The 24,581-nt window shown below is 38.6% G+C and overlaps 1 protein-coding gene across 6 annotated transcripts in view; it reads left to right on the top strand.

The window, feature by feature from the left end:
* LOC139995852 (neural-cadherin-like) overlaps positions 1 to 24,581 on the top strand; it is a 242,297-nt gene that overhangs the window by 146,315 nt on the left and 71,401 nt on the right. Inside the window, exon 1 of one of the 6 annotated variants that reach the window (XM_072019730.1) lies at positions 1,596 to 2,466. The exons of the other annotated variants lie outside the window; for them this stretch is intronic. Coding sequence (XP_071875831.1) covers positions 2,415 to 2,466 — 52 coding nt within the window. The 5' untranslated portion in view covers positions 1,596 to 2,414. Of the gene's footprint in view, positions 1 to 1,595; positions 2,467 to 24,581 lie in introns of those variants that run through there. 6 annotated transcript variants of the gene reach the window in all.

Genomic DNA, 24,581 nt, shown 5'->3' with positions numbered 1-24,581 from the left:
GAAGTCGTAAAGGCTGAAAGAATTGACGAGAAACGGATGAAACTTCGAAGTACGAAATACATGATCGTTTCTCAAGTCAGTAAGCGCATTTAACTCCGATTCGTAAATCGAAGATTTTGAAACCAAGCTTTTCTTTATTCCTTTACGTTTAATAGTTTTTTTTTTTTTTAATAGGTTTTTAATTTTTACGTATATGTTTTGAACAGAAGATTGTCCATCACGGTTGGTAAAATATTCTGTAGAAAATGTTGCAACCGTGCGTTGATTGCTTTCAGCGAATGTAGTCTATTACGGTTTCGAAAGGAAAACGAAGTAGCTACATGTATATAGCTGTTTAATAGGAATTTCTATTGGAGCTTGAAGTCCTTCGAAGGAACGCAATTACAAACTCCTACAAAGGTCCATTAAAATACGTTGTATTAGGTATATGGAAGTCCATCAGTCCGCTATTACCTTGTTTGTTTTCCTATTGTATCTTTTCTATTGTTACAGACATCGATAAAACGAACGGGCATTTGTCTTTTCTGCCATTAGACGCGTTTAAAATATACTGTTGTTGCCATTGAAACTCTAAATCGCGAAGAAGATAAGTGTTTTCGTATAGTGAAATAGCTCGAGAATAGAAACGTGGAGAATCTTGAATATTGCGTATAACAAAATTGTAGGACGATAAAGATTACTATCAAATAAGCTCTGTTGTTTTTTCATCGCGTATATTCCAATGAAGTGCTGTTCTTTAAGAAGCTATCCCGAATATCGTCGAAAGCCTAAAGAATACAAAGGGAAAAATTGGCCGTTGATCTACCTCTTCGACGCGAAGCCGAAATTCAACGATGGATCCAGAACGATAGGGGCTGTGCCGTCCTTCTTTGCTTTCAAGAATAATAAAATATAAAAATATTATGTCACATTCTAAAAAACTTGTTAAGTATACAATTAATGTCGATCGAATTATCCAGGCTACAGAGTGGCAAATTTTTAATCTCGTAAAGGTAGTTTCAAAGTTGTACTTTTACACATTTTGCCGCCTCTCCGATCGCTTCTGAATTCGCCACTGCGGAAATCGAATAGCAATCGAGATAGTCGAACCGTGCTCCACAGAATCAACTAATCGCACTATTGCAAAACAAAAAACGGGAAACGATAAATCAGCGACGCGGGATGGTTTCGGCCGTAAAAGCGAGCGAACGAAAATGCGCGAAAGAGGCGAAAAGACGCGCGTAGTCGTTTAAAAAGACGAGAGTCGCGGTTTTGGGATAGGCGGTCTGTGCAAACGCAGCGATCACGTCGCCGTTGGTAGTCTTGGTGTTGCGTTGGCGCGTATCACCGGGAACGACGATGTACCGGGCGTCGTATTCGTGAATATCGCAGTGCCACACGTCCCATAGACTATGAACCGCGTTCCAACGATTCCACGTTTCGTACGCGGTGACACAGTGTATTGACTGAGCGTGGATTGTGCGCCGCCGACTGATTTGCCGCGGCTGCGCAAATCTGAGCTCGGAGCTGCGGCCTCCGTATATCTACTGGCCTGGTGGTACCGCGTACTCGGGTACTGTACCCTCGTGACTCGTTCCGTACCCTTAGTCCGTGCTCGTGGCACATACACACCGCGTTCGACTCTCGCGTACGATCTAGCAGCCGCGCCGTCGACGCCGACGCCGACGCCGACAATCACCTTCTCTCACGCTGTGCTCCGTTCTCCACGCCGTCGCTACCACCACCATCTCTCACCCTCTCTACTCACTCGCTCTACTCCTTCCACTTTCGTTCGGCGCTCGGACAACCACAGCCGCGCAACTGGCTCGCTCTCTCGCACCAGACCAAATATACCGCGAGATAAAAACATGTCGATGACAGGCGTCGTGCGGAACGTACCGAAACGTCAGTGCCGGTCCGATTCGGGACGACGCGTCGCGATATAGAGAAAGAGAGAGAAAGAGTGACGGAGAGGCAGGAAGGCAGATCATCGCTCATCCGACAGATCACCACGGTCCTTCTGTCCAAAGAAATCGTTGCAGGACACTGTGAAGAAGAATCGACAAATTCGATCGGAATTCTTTTGGTTGAAGAAGAGAGTGGTGATTGAAAATTCGCGTTTATTACCGTGATTAGTTTTTTACCTGCAGTTTGTTTCATTTGTTCTTTTTGCTTGTTCGTCGTTGGTTCGTTGGTAACTTACGGTGTGCGGTTTACTCAAATTTGTTATTTAACATTGTTCTTACACGGTGATCGTTATTTGTGAATCGATTTATCGCACGACCGGTGGACCTCGAAGACGGGTATCCAGAATATTCAGGAACATAGTGTGTGTCGACGCGTTAAGCGGTTACGGTGTCCTGTGGTTGAGCAGCCACGGCAGCCAGCTACGCTTCTCCATTGGAACGTGTTGTTTATGTGATGAACGTGGTTTAATGGTTGATCCGCTAAAACTCTTCTGGGTTATTACCAACAGCACCTATTTAGGTACGTCGAGTGACACGCTTTCAATATCGTTGATAATAGTTATTTGTCTTTTACACGATAAGATCACGTACGACACGCTCGCGAAACCAAGCCGAAAGAACAGGGGAAATGAGATAAGAATAGAACCGGGGAAGAGTCGCGGTAAAGTAAGTCTGGCGATAAAAAGATACGAAGGGTTTGTTTCTTCCAATACTATCTATCAGGATTTCGCATCACGGACTCGTCAGACTAGCTCGATCTTGAGAAAATTCAACGAGTTCTAGGATACTCGAGGACTTTGCGAGTTCGCTAGAGGATCGCCCGTCTTGTAATTAACGAGCTTTGTGTCGGGAAAATTCGTGCGAACGATCCGCAAGTTGCGCAACGCGGATTCCCCTTCGCGTATCCCAACAGGTGAACGGGATATTTAACACGATGCGAAAGCTATAGAGAAAAGAAAGTTTTCACGGTCGAGAAGAACGCTGGAGAAATTCTTTCGCATCAGCGTTGAAGTTTTTCGGAAAGCAATTGAAATTTCCGCGGCGAGCCGCCTTATCCGCCGCTCCATTCTATTCAATGCTTCTCTATTCGTCCTCCGGAATATTTGAAACGCGATCTGTTTCCCGCCAGCGGACAAACTTTTCGACAAAAGCTTCAAAGGACGAACCGTCGCGAAGGAAGACGAAAAAGGGGCGAAAAGTGGTGGAAGATTTCCGACGAAACGATGGTCATCCGGCGACGATCAAATTCTCGTTACGTCGTTGCTCGACCAAGTACCGGAGAGGCAATTGGCGAACGTCACTCCCGATACAAGCGATATCCACCATCCTTTCCGCGTGCAATCATCGATCGAGGTCGCTGTTATTTTCAAAGGATACGATGTGTACACTGTACGTGTACAACGACAGCCGGCCCAAGCTTGGTTTGCTTCGCACAATTGGGATATCGTTCCATTCAACCGACGGAAAATCAATTCGGCCTGGTAATTACGAGCCGCGCCGACGGAGAAGATATCAGCGACATCGTTGCGTTTGCATCGAGTTGCCATTCTCTCGTGTACCGATCGTTTGTTTTACTTACGTTTCGTCGATCGTGCGACGTCAAACGCGGCATTGCCATCGAACGAACACTTTGCTCGTACCACTGGAAGCGGCCAACGAAATTTTCCATGTTCCGTTTTACCATTCAGCGGTTCCATGCGAACAGTTTAGCAGGCAGGATCGCGAGAATATCGCTTGCTAGCTTATGAACGGTAGCTTCGCAAGATTTAATGTGACCACGCGACGATAAAATTAGGTGCTGTTTCTGAACGGTCGAGTCGTAGGGCTACGGTTTATCGCGGGATATCTCGGTAAAACGCGTCCTGTTTAAACAATGAGGTACACGTTTCGTTACATTCGACGGACGAACGACGCTTGGCCGTGGTTTCTCACAGAAATTCGATTAAGAGTCGGTTCGTTTGATACTATCGTTCTTCTTTGTTCGAAGCTGTTTTTAACCAGCGTTAAATTCTAATTGTAAGTGGTTCTTCGAGATGAATTCTTTGATAGTTTGATATCCGCATTCATTTTGGATATTGAAAACTGGGAAATATTTTTGGGGAATATACAATTTCGATGGTATTTAAATAGTACGGAAATCAGAATTTTCTTGCGATTATATTGGAATTTTTAGTTTCGGAATATCATCCTCCCGCGATCAATTCTTTAATATACATAATAGTTCGATATTTCGATTTATCTTGCGTGTTGAAAATAAACGTACAAATTTCGAGAAGAGATCTTATCGCGTTTTAAATTAAATGAAAGTAAAATTGACACGATCGGTATTTTCTTGCGATTGCGTCGTAATTCTTGGACGCGGAATGCCATTGGAAATGTTAATTTTCAAACACTGTTAATGTGTTAATTTGGTAGGTTATGCAGAAACAAGGTGTTTGAAGGGGAACTCGTGCCGTTGGAAGAGATAGATTGGACTGCTGTCAATTACGACGGCTGAAAATTTGCACAATCTACCTTTGTGCAACAGTGTCTTACTAATTATACCGTGCTGTATTTGCTGCTTTGAAAGGTGATATAGTTTGAATTTCGACATCGTTTCAAATTATGTTTCAATGCGAAATAAAAGATAATCCCGTCTCAAACGAATTAGATCCACCATCAATTTAGTACACCGAAAAGTATCTTTCAGTTGAGTCAATTTATATTCTAAAATAATGCCAGCTACAGTAATGTATTCGATCTAAAAGAGCCACTAACTACCTGCTTCATACCTGAACGTAAAATTTAGGATAATCAGTGAACTTGTTTGAAAAGTCAAGTACATTTGAATTTCATTACTTGCACATACGCGTTACATTTCATCATAAAGTGAAGTTTTGTAACTGGTGCGTGTAATAAAGCTGAAAGTTTGACATAAATCTGTTCTGAATCGAATATGTGTTTGTCAATGGAATTTGTATTTGTACAGTTCGTATTCGTACAGTTCGTATTCCTATACACGCAGTTAGTGTTGTGGTATTTTAATTAAAAAGCTGGCCAATGTTTAATAGAATTGACTCGCAATTTATACCGCGAAATTGTATCGTTGCATAGTTTACCACGTAGCAAAATTGAAAATTAAATAATGAAGCAGCAAATTTTGCCATTGCAGAAATTATACATTTTTATTACGTTATTCTTACTTGATTTACAAAAATACAAAATCAAGATTACCAAATACATAAAATCATAAAAATTATAATATTAATGACAAATTATATCGATATAATTGTAGTCCGTTATTACTAACAAATAGACGTGTAACGTTATAACAATTCATTTCCTCAAATACGACATTTGAAACAACGAGTCTATTAAAGAGTCTTCATTAGCGAAAAAATCTGTCCAACTAATCTGACACAATGTAATTTTATTCAATTTATGAAATTGTAAATCGTCTCGCGACAAACGCTTAACTATACGTGTACAAATTTTTATGCGACAGACTTATTCGCGATGACATTTATTATGAAAAAATAACTATGTATTGTTTAAAAAAAAAAAAGACAAAAAACAAATGAGAAAATGAGAGGGGGTCGAGTGAGATAGCAAACACAATCTCGACTTTTCGCATATTTTCTAATTAGCAAATGTAGTTTAACCGCTTTAAATGTTCAGAAATAAAATTTACATTACAGGTTCGATAAAGTATCGGGAAGATTTACGATGAAAATTAAATTATTGAATATAATGACGTAAAATGGTTGCGCGAAAGTGCCGATGGAAGCGATTCTTATCGCGTCATTTCTTCGAATCTTTTATTTTCGAAAACTTTCCTGACACGCGTTCATCGAGAGGAATAATTTAGGATACACCACTAACTTCGTGTTTATTAATTATAAGGTGCTGACGTGCTGCTTTTTACAATAATTAATATCGTCAACTTTAATAAATATCCAAAATCATCAACAACAGCGTTCTTGTTGCTGCTTACTCATTCTAAATTCATCTTTCATCGTACTGTAAATTCAACTATAAACCAATTAATTTACACGCTACGTTTTATTAACGTATATACGAGCAAGACTCTTCGTTTATATCTGTGAATCAACATTTCCAGGAACGTTACAAATGTCGCATTATTGCAAAATTTGCTGGGGAAAAAGGAAGATATAATATTCTATCGCGTTCGTTGACAAGGAAACGTTGCTTTTATTTATTCCGTTTACATACCAATACATGGAAAACTTACACCGAGCAGAGCGAAAAGGCATTCAATCATTGCGTTTGTTTCTCTTTCGCCATTGTTCGAGTGATTTAATCCGTTACGAAGCATTTTTCAGTCAGCGCACGTTGAATCGGCTCGATATCGTCAAATACGTGGGTTGCAACGCGTTCCGACGCAATGATCCTCGCCAAACAGCGAAGAAAAATTCTCCGGAATACACATTCGTAGCTGAATTACGAGCAAAGATCGATCTTGGCATGCGCCAGGCATCGTCGAGTTTTTTACATTTGTCAGCATACCAAAAACCGCGTAGCTTGCATCGTCCGCGAACTGAACAAACAAACCACGTTTCACGCGCTTCTATCGGGTTCCGTTGGTCGAACCAGTCGTTTCGTCGCCGAAGACACTCGCTGTTCGACGATAGACAAAAGAGTAAACTAGTCGTAGTAACCGTCCCGTGACTGGACAGTGTGAAACGAACGACAATGATTCGAGAGAGACGAGGAAACATCGAGCGGGCAAACGTACGGGTTACGGTTCGGTTCGCTTCGGTGATCTGGGTGCTGCGTCAAAGGCGGCGCCCGATAGCTTCTCGCGAGACTCGAAAATTTCGTCAAATTCTTTCAGCGAAACTCGAATCTCGCAGATACGCGATAAACATCTGCGATCTAATGTTATCACACCGATCAGAGTCAGGTTTCTAAATCTCCAAGGAACGTCACTTTCTCCGCTTTGCGCTATCCAGAGGACTACCTCGATCTCTATTCTCGAATCACAGAAACCATCCGTTATACTGCAACCACGCGATCAAGTCTGTCGACATGAGAAACGCAGCGTGTACGATAGTATATATCTTCACGTTCTTCTCCATTGTATCTACCAAGTCTTACGAAATATCCTCGTCTACGAAGTTCCAAGAGATACTTTTCCTAAATTTCGATATATTAAAAAAGAAATACGAATGAAAGAGATATCAGGTGTTGACAAAGGAACGTCATCGAATACGCGCGATATTAATAAAAAAAAAAAAGAAAAAATGTAAAAAAAAGTAATCCCAAATCGAGAAGATGTTATCCGTCGCCATTGTGCCTGAGGTATATCACGGAGCAAAACTGCGTGGACGTTCATGAAATTGGAAACGGTGCAGAGCTCCGGCATTCAACAGGAGATAATACGCGCTCCAGTATCGTTGGTAGCAGGTGAGATCGATGCCAGTTCTCGAGATGTACGTGACGGTGTGTAGGTGGCTACTCTATAGGTTGCAGAAAGCTTGTACCTCTTTCATCTCTCTCTCTCTCTCTCTGTCTGTCGCTATCTTGCATGTTCTTGCATCGACCATCTCTTTCTTGTTGGTGATAAATCGACGCGAAGTGCTCTCGGAAGATCTGTTGAACGACTTTCAAACGACAGGATAAATCATTCATATACTCGCGTTTGTCCGGAAACGGCTGGAAGCAGGCTTTTCGAGAAGAGAGATATCGGTTTAAAGGTGGATCGATTCGGTCTTCCATCCTTCGCCGTTGAACGTTATTCGTGCGTCGCGTCGCTTGCGTCGTTCGTTGCGTGTGCTGTCGCTCGCATGGAAAAGTAACCCCCTACGGCGCTCGAACGTCCTCCAGCTTCTTTATGTTCATATTTCACACTTGACAACGCTGATAATTCTCCGTTTTCTAGGACAAACGCGAACGAGCACGTTACGTGAAAAATACGGATTTTTCTGCCAATGAACGGGGAAACAGCCGTGTGTAAGGAGTTGCGCGGTAACATTCGAACGAAAAATGTAAATGCCTGGCCAGAGAGCTGCCACGAACTTAAATGATAAGGCGACCAACTGATTCGGAAAGAAAGAATAGACGGTACCGACCCATTTAGACGACTTTTTTCTGTTTCGTTGCGGAATCCGTAGCAGCACCGCTTGCAAATATTCATGAGGGAGATTTATTTAAATACGACAATGAATTGTTATTGGATGATCAGCGAAAGAAAGGAATACGAGATCTTCCGCTTTGTTTTTCGTGTTTAATGACGATGGGTAATCGAGCGACATATAAAGATATTTGCTCGGAAATTATGATTTTATATTACTTTCGTATGTTAGTCTAAGCGATGTAAGTTATAATTAAAATTTCATTAAAGAGCATAGATTGAAAATGATAAGCAGACTGTTGGTGTTTACGCAAATTCATATTTTTATGAACATAGCTAAAGAAATGGAAGTTCAGCAGAGATTTCTTGTATCTCTTTCCATTCCCCTGCATCTCCATTCGACAAAATTTAACAAATCTCCTGCGCGAAGATTTCAGATAATTTACATCAAGATCCTAAATTATTTTCAAGTTATTTTAAATTTCGTCAACATCGAGTTTACCTGATACAATGATTTTCCAACTAATTTTATAAATTTTACTTCACCAATTAATCTAAAATTCACGTAACATAATTATACACCGCACCAGGAATGATCTCTGTTTATCACATCCTCTTTCTACGCTAATCTCGTCTGTGCTAATATCATAAAATCTGCAATTACTAAACGATGAAAATTTAATAAAAACGTACCGCCCGAAGGCAGTACAGTTTCTCAATTAACCGCAACTTCCCTGTACGTTCGATAGATCGCGACCGAACCGCTTTCTCTTGGATCGTTATCAATTCCAAGTCTTAATTAGCGCGAATCTGATACGCGAATCCGATTCGAAGGTTAATTCAGGCGAATACCATTCGATCGGTTAGTTCTTGTTGGTGTGGCGGGCGTACGTTATCCACGTTTCGACGTCGCGTCGTCCTATGTACGCGACGTCAATGGTTTAACTACAAAATCCCAACCAACAATCCGGTTACTTTGATCTGGATTTCTATATTCGAGTACGATGATTCTAGCCGAGGTCGATACCGAAATCGTGCCATCGTGAACATCCGGTGATTTCATTCGTGAACGACCGGTTTTCTCGGTGAAATAATGCTTCGTGTACATCGTCGCGATTCTGCAGACATCGTACTTACGTCCGCTGGAAACCTTTCTTGGTCCCCGAAACAAGTCGAAGAGAACGCCGTTTCTACGGCGCGCGAACAATCGATTCTTTACTATCCGGCGAGAAATAAAACCACTTTTTTTTTTATTCCTGTACATTTCGTGCCATTCGCGTAAAACGTTGACGACGGAATTGTTACGTAGACACATCTGTTTGATCGGTTAGAATTTGCCATTTCTCGTGTGAAAATTCGCTGACGCAGACAATTAGCGAATCGTTCGCTCGAGGGATTTTTTGAATTCGCTGCTAAGTAACACGTAATACGTGTCTTTGAAGCTGCTTCGACTGCTCATGCCGAGTATCGAGGGAATATGTTCGTTCATTTACTTATTTAGTAAGGACGAATACACTTGTTTCTTCCTGAAGTTGTAAGAATCATTTTTTTTAAACAAAGTTGTGTATCCATATGTTTATCTATATGCCTGGTGTCTCTTAACTTTCTCACAGCTAAATTATCGTTCAATTTGTGAGAAAAGTTGCTTTTTACCAGATTATTGGTAATAGGAGCACACTAGCGTTCGTAAAGAAGATTACAGAAAATAAATATAAAATAAATATCACTGGAGCATCTTGTACAGAGTATGAGATTATAACGAAAGTGCAAACCGATTGAGAATTCTAACTGTACCGACTTTCGATTTAACATACATACAAGGTATACGATTTACCCGTTGTCACGACGCGTCTCTTTAAAGCTATCTTTCGTTCCCAAAGAAAATAAAATCTCTATTAGGTTGTTTCTTCGCCGAGGGAGCAGGTGTACGCGCTCGAAAGACTCCGGCCGAAAGAATTCTTGCGAATTGTTCGCGATTTGCATAGATATTCGTCGTTTCGCGCGTGTAATCGTAGCGAGAATTACGAAGCATTTAAATTCAATGCACCGTGTCTGTTATGAGCGCTGACTGACGTGAAAAATTTCCATCGATCTTTTCTCGCGACTTGTTCCTTGTTTCGTGGTTTCGTACGCCTCTCGAATGTAAAGGACGGATCGAGAAAATACACTCCTCTAATTGCTACGTCGTTTCTTTGTGCAACGAACGCAGCAGATTCGAAGTATATATTGGGTTGACAACTAAGCGATTGCGGATTTTGTTAGTTGCCAACCCAATAGAACGTAACGAAACAATCTGAAATCTTTCTTGTTTTTTTAAATTTAAGTTGAACTCGCCTTAAACGAGTAGCCTCAAATTATTATACGTATATTCGAAATTTCACGGTATTAGGCGATGACCAAGAAATTTTCCGCGACTAATTCTACTTGATCAATGTACGGAGAAGTCTTTGAAATCGGAGCTTTTGAAAGCTGTACTGGCGCGGATGTCAATAACGCTAATCTGGGTCAGTTGGAGTGGACGGTGCGCTAAGCACGCGTGTATATGTATGTGTTTCGTAAATAATGCAGAGCATACTAGACGATAGAGAAGGCGAGAAGGTTCCAACCGCGTGGAAAACCACGTTGTTCGTCCACCGAGAGTCTGCTGACCAAATTTCCGTTATTGTAAGAGACACGACGAGTTCGTTCAAATATACAGGATGCACCCGGCTTTAATAGTCAAACTTCGCCGGTGTATTTTGTGAATATAATCCAGCAAACCATGTTACATATATATATTATTAATTTTTGCCTGTCGGCTACAAAATAAGATTGATTTACATAGACTTTTTCATTTAACCTTAATATACGCTATAATATACACATGCAAACGACGCTGTATAAATATTGATTATTTAAAATTTTGTTGAAAAAATTATAATAAAAATAGGAAAAGTAAAGAGAGTAACACTTTGGTGTCCGATATTTCACGATACTGGATTTTTATGTGTTAATAGTTTTAAAGAAGGAAGATATGTCAAACAAGTATTCATACGCGTGGCGCTGATACAAATAGTCTATCGATTCATTGAGACGAAGCAAAATGAACTTCATGGAATAATAGATTTTTAGAGATTCAGTTTGTTACTGTCGTCGGTTTCATTTCGACAGGATGAAGCAAAATGAGCTTCATAGAATAATAGATTTCTAGAGATTCGGTTTGTTACTGTCGTCGGTTTCATTTCGACAGCAACGATAAATATTTTGAAACGGGGTATCGATAGCTAATAATTATATCGATTGCAAACCTATTCTTGTCGTATAGCATCGTAATCGTAAGTCCATTACCGTTTTTTACTCCCTCGTACTTTGTATTTTTATTCTAATTTGTTTATACAGTTCCAAATAACCTGCCTTTAAATATACAACATTTGTCACTTGGTTATATCTACAGAATATATTTACAATATTTGGCTGTTAAACTTTACGACACTCTGTATATCTAACATCCACATAGCGAGGGGCATTAGAAATATCCTCTCTGAAATTCGTCGCCTTTGACCATTTTTCGGTAAAGCGCGATTACACGTTGTACACATGTTGTACAGTCAGATTATAATTATTTGGATCGTTAAAAGAACGTGGAACAGGTCCGTTCGTCTGCTGTTTCGTATCGTCTCGAGGAAATTACAACTACGATGAAACAGTTCTCTCCCTGTGTTCGTCCGCAACGGAAACATTTAAATAACGAACAGGGATTTCGTGACTTATTACAATTATTATTTACCTACTATGACGTGGAAACTCGAAGATGGAGACGGTTCCAAGGATACGGCAGCAGATGACGACTGTCCTCCTTAATATTATTTCAGTCTGTCCTTTTTATCGCTTCCTCGCTGATGTGTTTTCTGAGATATTGCTTAGGATTGGGGTGATGCCATTTTTATTTGCAATTTACGGGGAAATTCCTCGAATAGTAGCTGTGTTATTTTACACTATTAATAAGAATGTTTCCCTTGGGCCGACTATCGAATATAAATGTTATATCGTCGATCAAAAAATTTCTAAAGATATACGGTACTTTCTATGATAATATCAAAGATTTGAACTAAACCCGGTCCTTACCGTCGGATGATAGAGCGCTAACTCCTTGGCCAGGTAGCTTAGTCCGTATGAATATCTCGAACAGAAAAGCTATGCTTTAGCATAAGCCCTTGAAAATCCGGAAAATATGAAAACTCAAATTAATAGAGCTTACGAGGAATTCACAGCAAACGTGCCGTGACTTTATGGACACGTTGGCGTATGGCTCGTGCCCATCGCAAGTTATCTTCGAAGTTTTACAGATTTCGATTACTTTCATTCCAATCACATTCACTCGCAAACCTCGTAGTTCGTTTCCGCTTAATTAATTAATACTATCGAACTTCGCGTGTAATTCGACAGCTCGTTCGAATTCGTACCGCAAAATATTCTTGAAACTCGGCCAGTTGGACGACTTAATAATGGGAATATCGATTTCTCATGAAGAAAAGTTTATTGTACCATGCTTGGCCGAATATAATTTCCCCTAACGTTAGTAATTTAAATATTCCCGAAAAACAACTGATAAAACTCGCGAATAATTCGCAAATCATATTTCGATGAACTTTGTATTCACAGAATACACGCGAGTTGTGATTTCTTCTCAACTGTTTCTTTTCTTTCCTTGCTTTTCCCTTTGCCATTCTTTTCTCTAATTAACACACGTGCTTTTAATGTATGCGTGCGCGTTGATATAAATCAGAGACGCGACTCGCATTCCTGTACCGTAATTTGCGAAATTAAAAATTCTTCCCGTTCGTTGTTCTCGTCCAAATAGCGTCACGCTGCGACGGCGAAGTAGAAAATTTTTCAATGGATCGTTCGATTGCTTTCGATTAAATATTCGCGATTATTCCTCTAAATATCGAAAACTAATGTTTGATATGACAAATTATTTCTGTTACCGTTGTTTGATCATTTCGTAATCCAAGAAGAGAATACAAGAAATTGTTGCTGCAGTCATAAACGCTTGTGACATTGGAAATCCACTCTGATATTTTACGATTGTTTTCACGGAGCTGTACAATTTACCAAAAGAAATACTCCGTCATGATAGAAGCACAAAGTATTATTTCCATTACTTCGCTCTTTCATTTCCAGGGATTACTGTCTCGTGGGCAAATGTTGAAAATATCGATTAAAAAATTACTGTGTGCGCCATTCATTGCCCACCGTACAGTTACCAAATAAATTACCAGAAATAAAATCAGTGGAAAGAAGTTGGCGAAGAATTTCAGTTCGTTAATTAATTCAAACTTTTTTAATTTAACCTCGAAAACGAATCTCGTCAATTATTCGTGATTCGAAGAAGGCGCAGAATAAAAATTTACCGAGTCCAAAAGCAATAACGATTCGGCCAATGAATGTAATTCGTCAAAATTTGCCTCTGATTGTCCACCGTATATATTTTATTTCACTCTGCCAACGCTGTTTTCCCTTCCCTTTTCACCGTGAAATTCAAACAAAAAACCGATCAAAGCAGCGATCATCAAAAATGTTCGCCGCATTAAAAGCGAAATGAATTTAGTGGCTGTCGAGATACGAAGATTTCGCGCGAAAACATCGGCTCGTCCATAAAGAAATATTTGATATTTCTTTTACGTAAGCGCGCGCACGCAGATTTTCGCGGAAATAATTCCTAACGGAATGGAAGTGAATTTTCACAGTGCTCACTTTGTTGCTCTCAGTTTGCTTCGAGTTGTTTTCCTCCACTTTTTTTTTTCTGTATACGTGAGACGTGTTTATCAGGTGGAAAGGAGAGAAAAGAGGAAACGAGAGAAATTTGCAATCTCTCATAAGTTGACAGCCACGCGAGGAGAAGAGACGTCATCGTTCAAAGCTTTATTCGTTGAGATTACGCAATGGAAACAAAGTTTCCTTATAATCTCGCTTTTATGAAACGAACGTCGAGATTTATGAAGCGTTCGCGTTTTTAACGGAATTGCGGGGAATTTTTGTAGTTTGTTAACGTTTTGAGAAACGTTCTTCTATCAAATTTATGGAGTGATCGCGTGCTCGATGGAGAATCATTTATGCTTTGTTAACGTTTAACGAATTTATGAATCTGCCATTAATTTTGAAATAAAGCATCCGATTAATAACGAAGAAGCAGAGAGGATAACTATTCACGCACGATAAATAGTATACGTAATTAATTATAAAAAAAATTACTTTAGATACACACGTTTGTTTGGATAGATTATTATATTTACGAAATTATCTATAATCTCTCTTTGAACTATTTTACTGCAATACGTCTCGACATCGAAATATCAACATTTAATTATTCATAACTAGACCGTGAATATTTATACACTTGTGTAAAATATATAGAACGCATTTAGTATTGGAAAATATATAAAATGTTGGAAATAAAATTCTCGTTGTTATATTTCATAGACGAAACAAATTTTTGCCCTTCGGTGGTGTTCAAAAAAATGTAAATTTACATAAAATAGAAATTTGCATCCGCAGTCTACTTATAATATTTATTCTTCGACTATTCGTTTTTTCGTTTCGCTAGATTCGACATCACGCCAAAAGATACCTACGACATCGCTTGTTTAGTTTCCACGATTCTACGTTTTCTCTCTCTACTATCAGCATAACAAAATTGTCAATTTTCTTTGCCATTGGAGCTAACTGAGAATCTAGCAAAAATAATTCTACGCTACTATTTAGCCTCTTGGACGTGATTCTCATTTTCACGTATTATTAAAGCAAATTTTTTATTCTCGAGAATTTTCTCTTACGTTTGGAACAATGGGAACCATCGTCTCGCATTATCCGAAGTCCGGATCTTTTCGAGGCCCATATTGTCCGGTTTTCGCAGAGGAAAAGGAAGCAGACGACCGCCGGGGGAAGCTTTTAATCGTCCGAAAAAGGGGTAATCGAGGATTAAAATTTAGAAAATCCGCAATTATAAAAATGCTGGAAATTAGAAAGGGCTTAGCCTTTTTTTTTTTTTTTGGTCGCTCAATATATATTCTACATCCTAAAGATTATATTAAAAATATAATTACGGATTACGATGCTACGAGATGTGTGTGGACGAGTTAACTATATATAAAAGGTCGAAGGAAGTTGAGACAGAGGTGAAATATTGTCCAAGTCGTTGAAACTGGTTTATAAAAGTTCCAACGATTGAAATAATGGGAAACTTCTTGCAAGTATCAGAAAGTTAATTTCACTCGAGTCCCTATGATTGCTTCAGAAAATCTATAAAACTGCTACAAACCTCCAGTGAAAATCATAAAACTGTCTTGAAAAAATAACCCTGTTAGGCGTTCGAGTATTTTATAGGGCAAAAATCGCGCTAGGCTAAACGCTTTTTCATTTGCACCGCGTGGTACATTTGTACCAAGAATATGATAAAGTCAGTTTACAATTCAACCACTACAGAAGCTATTAAGCCCGTTCTCAAGGAACATTCTGCTTCCGTAATGACACGCCCTTAATTATAATCTCATGTAAATAACCACTTTTTCCGCGATTTTCATTTTCCACGTAGCCGTCCTGTCCGATAGTCGGCCATTATTCTCTGAAATTACGACAATTCCTCAGCCGCATTATCTTTCCCCATCGATTTCTCATCATGTCCGTGCATTTAATTCACCATGAAAAAGAGGACTCATTAATTTCACGGAGTTTTCGGTTTGTCGTTCATCGCGTGGATCGATCGGTCACCGCTATCAAACAAAACGTTCCATAATATTAACCGGTTCTGCTACACGAGCTGACGTTCGATGAAATTTACTACGTCAAAAACGATGTCGAATAGTTTGTTTAACCGAGGATTTTTCTCGGTCGACGAAGAATACAGAATTTATATTTCGACGAAAAGCAATGTAATGGATTCAGATTCCTTCTACTCTGCCCTGTTGCCGAATAAAAAACTAAAATGGAAGTAAAATCCAGAATATATTCTCCTACGTTTTCCGTGCTTCAGCTTCCATTTTGACAGCGGCAATTTGCTACTTCGGTTTAGCGCTTCCGTTAATTCCCCTTGATTGTAACGGCAAACATTTCGCTTACGTGTTTCCGTGCTCTTGCTCGGAATTCTTTACCGGATTAAAGCCCGTAATTTCGACTTATCTTTTCACCTGGATCAAGCGACGTTCCATTCGTCTATTTTCGCTAGCACGTTAGGTCTCAACTGGTGCTACGTTCGCCGTCGAAATAACAATCGGAAAGTAATTTGAAGTATCAGTGAAATAAAATTAGAAGAGAAACAATAAGATAGGAGGATAAAAAAAAAAAAAAAAAAAAGGAACGAGTATCAGAAAGAAAACCGGTTACAGATCTTTAAATTTCTTTTTCTTATTTTATTCGATCTAGCGAAAAGAACATGACAAGTGCATCATGGATAGCAGAATCAGTTGCTTCAGCTTAAAATTAAAAGCAAATTGTTCCAAATTCGCTATCTTCTTACTTTCTCTTTTAATAATTTCGCTTTCAGAACTACCGATATCACTCTTTAAAATAATTTTTCTCAATATCTAATAACTTTAAATCCAAAGTCAGTTTGATAGTGAAAAGGAAGAACTCGCGTGATTCTCTACTGCAGTTGAACGAAGAAGAAACGATCGTATCAAAGTTCTTCGGTTTAACTACAGCTGAACAGTCTTTCTGGTTTGTTACTAACCGATATCATTCTTCTTACGAAGGTATTACAGCAGCGAAATCAATACCCCGGCGGACCTATAACCAGAACGTTACAAGCAACTAATTTTGAGAAACTACTCTTGAAAGTTTGAATAAAACAATCGTATACGATCGCCCGAACACGATCGAGTTACGAAACGACTGGCTCCTTTATAGATTTCGAATTCAGTATTCCCTTTAGAGATTTCCCGGCGCACCAGCAATTTCCTCTCCCCCGAGTGAGGGAAATACTAGGAAAATTCTGGGGAATTCGTGTCCTTCTCTAAAACGTACCGATAACTTCACTGTTCCAGTTTCTATTGCAAGATTTGTCCAGTGTGCTGAAAAAAAAAACGATTTTATTACATCGAAATGTAAAAAGTTGAGAAGCTGGCGGAAGACTTTTTTCATTTTCATGTACAACTATTGCGAATTTTGTTTGCGACAAATTATATTTGTATATATACTTGTTGCTAAACAAATTGTTCGAATGAAATAAACCTGCTTTGACGTCTTAAATGTTGGATAAAAAGAAAGAAGGAAATTCCTCCCCTGCAAGTTTATTAAGAAGCTAATGAATTCATTGTAATTTATAATCAGTAATCAACTTCTGTGATCGTAAACAATTTAAAAAGAAATTTGCATCGTTTCGATTTGAGTACCGTTCTCCAGATGTTTACGAATAAATGATACCTGTCTGTCAATATGTATGTAAAATTTAGCAATTAGCAGTATGTGAAATATTAATATCGGTATCGTACTTTTACGACATTAAATATCGATATGTGAAATTAATTGGTATTAAAATAGCTTCCTTTTTTGTGAAAGCATTGTTGGAATCCTTGTTTCTTCCGCAGGACTATTTATTAATTCATAACTCACGGACGTTGAACATGAATGGATAATTGCTTAAATAAGATTCGTGGAAATGATATATGTACATCGGTAATAACATTTAGCGAATTTAAATGGAGATCGATCGAATAAAACAGTGCCAGCGATATTCATAGTATTTCGTTGTTATCCGATTTTCAGCGTCGGGTTAACGCGAACCGAATCAATTTTACCGTGCTTATAATAAGCGAATCAACAATCATGGATTGACAGTACGAGATAATTCGAAATAAGAGAGAAAATAAACATTTTCAAGATATTAATTGTTATAACATCAATTATATCTTTAATAATTTTATCAAACTTCGTGCACTTGTATAATATTTCAGTTTCATAATAAATCTTCTTCCTTTCGATCGTGCTAATCGACGAAGATCAGAAAATCAAGAAACGTGGATTTATCGTGTTTTTCCTACGTTGGTGATCTTCGTTCGTAGTTGTATCACTTTTAAAGCACGTTTGCTATGTCTTACGTACCATGAATTCTATTTAATAAGAGGAATATTTAATCATACTTTGAAATTAATCTCTCCAAGTTATCTCAAGATTCAATATGAAATTCGCTTTTTTCTTTCGTGATGATTGTCAAGGTATTTATGTCGCAACATCCGCGTTTAAACGAGAATTAATATTTTAATTTTAAGATTTTACTGAGAGTGATTCAAAGGTGAAAGATTTTGTTCGTTCGCTTCACCAAGCAAACTTCCCTTACGTTTCAAACGTTATTTACCTCTTCCGACCAACACGTTAAATTCACCTAACTAATTCCTGGAATCATCGTTCGAGGGTTTCTTGCTTAACTTTCTTCTTTTCCTTTGTTGATAACTGTTAAGGTTATTGGATGTATGTGAATAAATTGCAAGGTAGAAAATATATATTTTTTTGAATATTAAAGTGTAAGTACAAAGTTTGGAATACAATACGAGCTGGTCCAGACTGAAAAACCTTGAAGCCAACGTTGCATGTGTACCGTTTATGGTTTGCCTTCGACGCAGTCTTTCGTCTATGCGCTGTCGATGGCTTCGGTGCTTGAGAAAACTAAAGACCAGATGTAGAGTTTTCTTAGAAGTGAAGAATCGGCATAATTGTTAATGGTAATTTCATCGGATCAACGCTATTACAAGAATGTATTTATATTTCTTCTTGCGTCACCAGGTCCTCTTTCTTCTTCAGTTTCCTAACGGTACTGTCAGCGTACAGTGTATCGGCTAGCGCGTATGGGTGGTTTATCGTTCCTGTTTCGTAACTGTCTGATATTCGCTGAATTTTCTCCTTTACAATGGGGATTTGAAGATCTTCGCGTAATTCCATTTCGTATGTGCCAATGTGTGTCTCATGATACTTTACTTTCTATCTGTATCCTTTCGTGTATGCGCCGTGTCCATGTCAGTTTTGAGTCTGGATGGAGTCCCAGGAGTTTATACCCAGTTTTGTTTGTGCTATTTCATTCGCTTAACTTAGCAAACAAAATTTCTTTTCAGTATTTCTACGGTGCTTCCCTTCAATGATTCGGTGTCATCCTCCTTTAGAAAGGTTGCGACGTTCTCGTCGCAACGAGAGAAGAGCGCATGCACGTACAAACAATTTCGCGGGATCATGGGCGAAGGTTGTTCGTGTAATGAGCGTGTTTTATTATTTAATCCCCCTTAAACTCTTGCAGATTATGGCACTTACGGCGACTCCTATCTACTACCATCAGGCCTGCCCTGTTTCCACCGCCGGTGACATCTCCGCGCTAATTAGCATCCACGTTCGCTGGTTTCACCTGTCTGCGAGTTCTCGCGTCAAAACCAACCACTTCGTTCGTCTGTTTTTTGCACTTTCAATTTAGTTTTCGTCGGCGTGTTCCACCGACTCGGCTTTATCGTGGATTACGTGACTCTTTCTTAGAATTTATGAAACTGAAAATGAATCTGGCGTTCCTTGCTTCGATTTTTTGCTTCTCTTTTCACATTTCTCTTACTTTTCTTTAGTTTACGGCTACAGTTACAGTGGAACGTGTTCTGACAAAGTGTTGTTCCGACGAATGAAACATCTGGAGACCGAGATGCACTTACTTATAAGAATCTATATATGTACATATGTATGTAGTTGATTGTTTGAGCGTAGATATCGAATTCGTCGGAACATGCATCTACCGCAACCGTATCCCAACATATTTCATATAAGCTCGTTATTTCGTCGCATCTGTCTTCGTTCCTTCGTCGAAATACTGCGTCAGCGGTTTACAATTTAATATCTCCTGTCTTCGGTTATTTAACAATGATTTATTTTTTATTCAGCGAAATCGAAGGATCTGCGATAAGCGAAACAACATTGCATCATTTAATTTATAACACCCGTTATAATTCGATAACGAATCTTACGCTTGTTTATCTATTTTTTCTCTGCTATGAAATACCTGCAGTCTTCTAATATCTCACTTTGCCTATATTGAAATGAAACTCGTCAATTCGATTGCTCGAGCATTTCGCTTTACGTGTAAATTTCGTTATGCAGAATTTTCTGATTGTTCGAATTAATGGAGTATGAATTCTTTCTTAATTTTTATTTTTCCCGGGGAACGTATTAATGAATTATACAATAACGGCAGGCAACATATTTGGACAGTGACGAAAGAGAAAGAGAGAGAGAGAAGCGTATAATACATGGCGAGTAGGGAAATTTTATTAATTTCATACAAATGAAATCCGGCATTAAATGAATTCTTTCGACAGATACGCATTTATAATATTCATTAAATAAAATTCGGAGATTCGTCAGGTTGGGAACATACACGAAATATTCGTTATATTTCTTTTAATGGAAACACATATTTTTAATTAACTTTTAATAAATGCTTTCAATACGCATCTCGATGACGAATGAGCTATCCAAGTTTTAATTGAAATCCTACATTATTTTCTGTATAATTTCAAGTTACAATAGTATTCTAAGGCCTGAGATATTTACTTCTTCGAACGACAAACAGCAATATTTAAGTATTCTTACGAAATCAGATATATCATCGAGATCAGAAACCAAACACAAACGTCGTACATATTTTCGACCAGCACGTCGAATGGAAACCTCTCGATCCTCTCGTGTTTCGAGCAGTCATATTCAACAAATATTCGATTAAAGCTCCGACAATTCTGAAATAAACGCCGCGGCAGGTGCTTTAATTCTCGTTACAGCGAATCGAATTTGTAACGAGAGGCGGATCAACGAAACTCGAGTAATTCACTACGGACTTCTATTACCAAACCACAACATTTCTTTTCCTTGTGTCGATAGAACGTTTGCAAACTCGCCAGCTTAAAATTCTCGCGTTACTACGAATTGAATTATCAAATAAAATTTTTCATTCGGCTGCAATGAAAATAAATTGGAAATTTGTCAAAGATATACGAACTTAACTAATTCCTCATTGAATATGAGCGAATAAACAATAAGATGTTCACTTAGTGCATAATTTTATCGAAAACGGAATTTCAAAGGGAAAATATCTTATTTTATATTTTCTACTTATTTTCACCTGTAGGTTAATTTCCTTCGTACCATCCGTTCCAATTTCTTGTTCGAAGAAACTGCGTTTTTTCTATAACTTTGCCGTTATATCGTAGGTAAAAAATTATGCTTTTATAATTCCTCGAAAGCTATAGAATAACGTCACATAGATATTTCTGGTGCTTGAACTACACAAAAATGGGCCGCTTTTTGTCATCTACCAATATAATAACTTCGGATGCTTTTGTGAGTCGCTGTACGCTCGTTGTCCTGTCCATCGAGGTCAATTTGCTTTCGGAGCTTAGACTGCGTTTAATTTCTCGTCACAATAACCTCGAGCCAGTGCAACATACACGCGAAGCACGCACTTTGTTCCTCTTTGATTTCGGATTAATAATGTTCCGTACATTCGGCTATAACTGTTATTGACAACATCCTGTATCACATTGCTTTGTTACAAGTTAATTAGCGACCGGTTTCATAGCGAACGATGTGCAATGAACTGGCAAGGAAAAAGAGCGGCCATCCCGTTTTTGTTTAGCGACAACGCGAGATATGCAACAATTACACCCTGAACGCGGACTTACGTAGTTTCTCTTCGATGGTTACGTGACAATAAATTCTTCTTTGTTTTCAATGAATTGATATTAATTAAATCTACGCACGTTTGCGTTGGTAAGACCCCTCGTGTATTAGGTTGTCCGAAAAGTTTCTTTCGTTTCATAAGGTGATAATAGATGAACACCAATTTCTGTTTTATATTATTTTATTCAATTAGGTATGATCCATTTCGTTCTATTTCTATCATTATGTTCGTGCATAATTCAATAAATTAATATAAAACAAAAAACATTGAGCGTCTATTATTTCCTTGTTAAACGAAAGAAACATTTCGGACAACCTAATACAAGGAAAGATGAATAGAGGATAGAAATCAGGAAGAAAGAAAAATATCTGTAACTTGTAGTTTCCTTACCTAAAATGTTATCGTTGTTGGATTTTTCTATAATTCTATAAATCGTTACATCATTAGATTATTTCGAGTTTCATAGCCTACAATATTTTAATTGAAATATATTAGTTTGTTTGTAACGTTAGAAGAATTTAGATATTTAAATATTTCGATATCGAAACGTTCATATACAATGTACATCAAATAGTGTAATACTACTATACATTTGCCGTTAGCGGATAAGTTGTAAAATATTCGTACCTACTAACCGCATAAAAGTCTTAATTCGCTGTGCGAATTCCTGAATATAAGCGACTTTTTCACGCGGAACAATAACATCGCTGCGGTGTCCGGTAGTTTAGGGCTGAAATCAAGTTGTTTCACGAGCGAATTGTATCCCGCCAATTTTACACTCGCAATGCAGGCACCGGTGTGCCGAATTACCGCGTACTCCACGTTAGTTCGCGCTGAGTTTTCGCGAAATCTCGCTGAGACTATGCGTCGAACATACGTCGTGTATACGTGCACGTACACCAACAAAATTTCACTTTTCACAAGGTTTATCGTTCCTTGTACGTGTTCATCGTCTCTATTTTCGTTCACTCTGGTTGGAAAAATACCATCAGCTCTTAATCTGTATCGAAAATTAATTCCGTAGGAATATACACGTACATACGTAGGCACATATCTATATTATATACACGTTTACAGGAATTTTAGAAAGAAAAACATACATACATATGTAGTAAAAAAGGGGGGGGGGGAAAAAACGAAACGAATCAACGTTCATGTATGGCTTTTGCGGATCTGGTTAGGAGTGGCCCAGATTTCGTAAAACCAATCCTAGTTTCAGCGCAGTCGCTTGTACTGTACGCAGCGTTGCAGAATAAGATACAAAAAGAAGAGAGCGTGTATAAACGGAGCGTGCTGTGGCATTTAATTATCGTCTCGGAGCATGGATAAATTCCGGTGAAAGGGCACAGTGATAACGGTCTCGGCTGATGTTTCGAGAAACGCCTATGCGATAAGAGGTAATATTTATTCGATTCATTGTACGTCGCGTTATCCGATTAGAATCTCTCTTGTACGCCTTATCGCGCGATGAAACAACGTCTCGTCGTTTCAGCGACGGCGAAACTACGTGAAACTGCGATTGCTTCTTTATTACGTACGATCTTTGCTTACGAGTTTTTCTAACGAAAATTACTTTTTTTTTTTTTTCTTTCTCATTACGAGAAGGATTTTATCTGAATAAATATATCTCTTTTGAGATATTCAGTAATATATCAAAACTAAGGTACTTTATACGGATCAAAAGATCGACGAAACGAAACAAAATACTTGGAAAGCGATATGTGGCAATTTTGCTGAAACGGCTACGCCGTTATCTCCATGGAGGGTAGCGACAGGCGAACGAGGACCAAAATTTCGTTGCACTACGCATTGCTAACTTTTAGTTGCCACCGACTCGTCCGCTATTTATCTCCGGCAACTTTTAATTCTCCACTTTTCCGGACATCTCCTCCGCCGCGTGCATAAATTCAATCCACCCGGTTAATTAGTCGTCGTTGCGGATGTGAATTTGCAGACGATTACAAAACGAATTTCGACGCGTAATTAATCATTGAGAAGTAAGTAAGGGCGGTAAAGCGGCGACGATGATGATTAAGGGTTCCACGACCCAGCTAGAGCTTAATTAAATTATCGTTGTTTTAATTTAATCAGTCGGGCGTGGCTGACGTTCCCAGCTAATCCACTGTGAAAAGTTGACGAACGATCCTTTTCGATCGTCGGTTACAGCGTTGTTAAACAACGTTACGGTGAATGGCGAGGAACGACTATGACATTGGACTTCTCATCGGTCTAACGTTAATCATCGATGTTCGAAAGCGTTGAATATCATTGAGGATAATTTGATAATACCACGATGAAAAATTGATTTCGGCTGAGTGAAGTTCAAATAGTGAAATATTCCAATTATTTTATCCCAATAAAACGATCTATTTTTTTTCTCACAATTTCTATATTTTTATCTTATTCTTTGGACTAGTTGATGATGAATAAGTGAAAGTATATTGTGTAGATTAAATAGTGAGATAGTACGGATATTTAATCCTAGTTAAATCAATACTTCAACAATTTTTTTACTCCAATCTATATACATATACGTATATTTATATGTCGGATCATCTTTGGAAAACGTGGCGTGTAATGAGTCTTGCTGCTAGTTGTCCACAGTTGTCTTATACCAGATGATGTTTGTTTATGGGAATGTATTACAAAAGTTAACAAGTGATATCGATAATCGAGTGATCGAGATGTCTATGCGATTAGGATGTCTATACGATTGCGATTAGGAATTCCATGTACGTGTTCACTGGGCTAGTCGAACTTATCGGATTGCACCCCGGTCCAAGTGGAACTGCCCTTATATACTCCTCTCCGTATTCCTCGGGTCAATCCCTGTTTTTAGGGAGAGTTACTTAGTCACTTTATACCTCTGTTAGGTACACGTCCCTCC

This window comes from Bombus fervidus, chromosome 16 (genome assembly GCF_041682495.2).
Source record: "Bombus fervidus isolate BK054 chromosome 16, iyBomFerv1, whole genome shotgun sequence".
NCBI lineage: Eukaryota > Metazoa > Arthropoda > Insecta > Hymenoptera > Apidae > Bombus > Bombus fervidus.
Note: the sequence above shows the minus strand (reverse complement) of the source record. Positions and strands in the feature narration are given on the sequence as shown.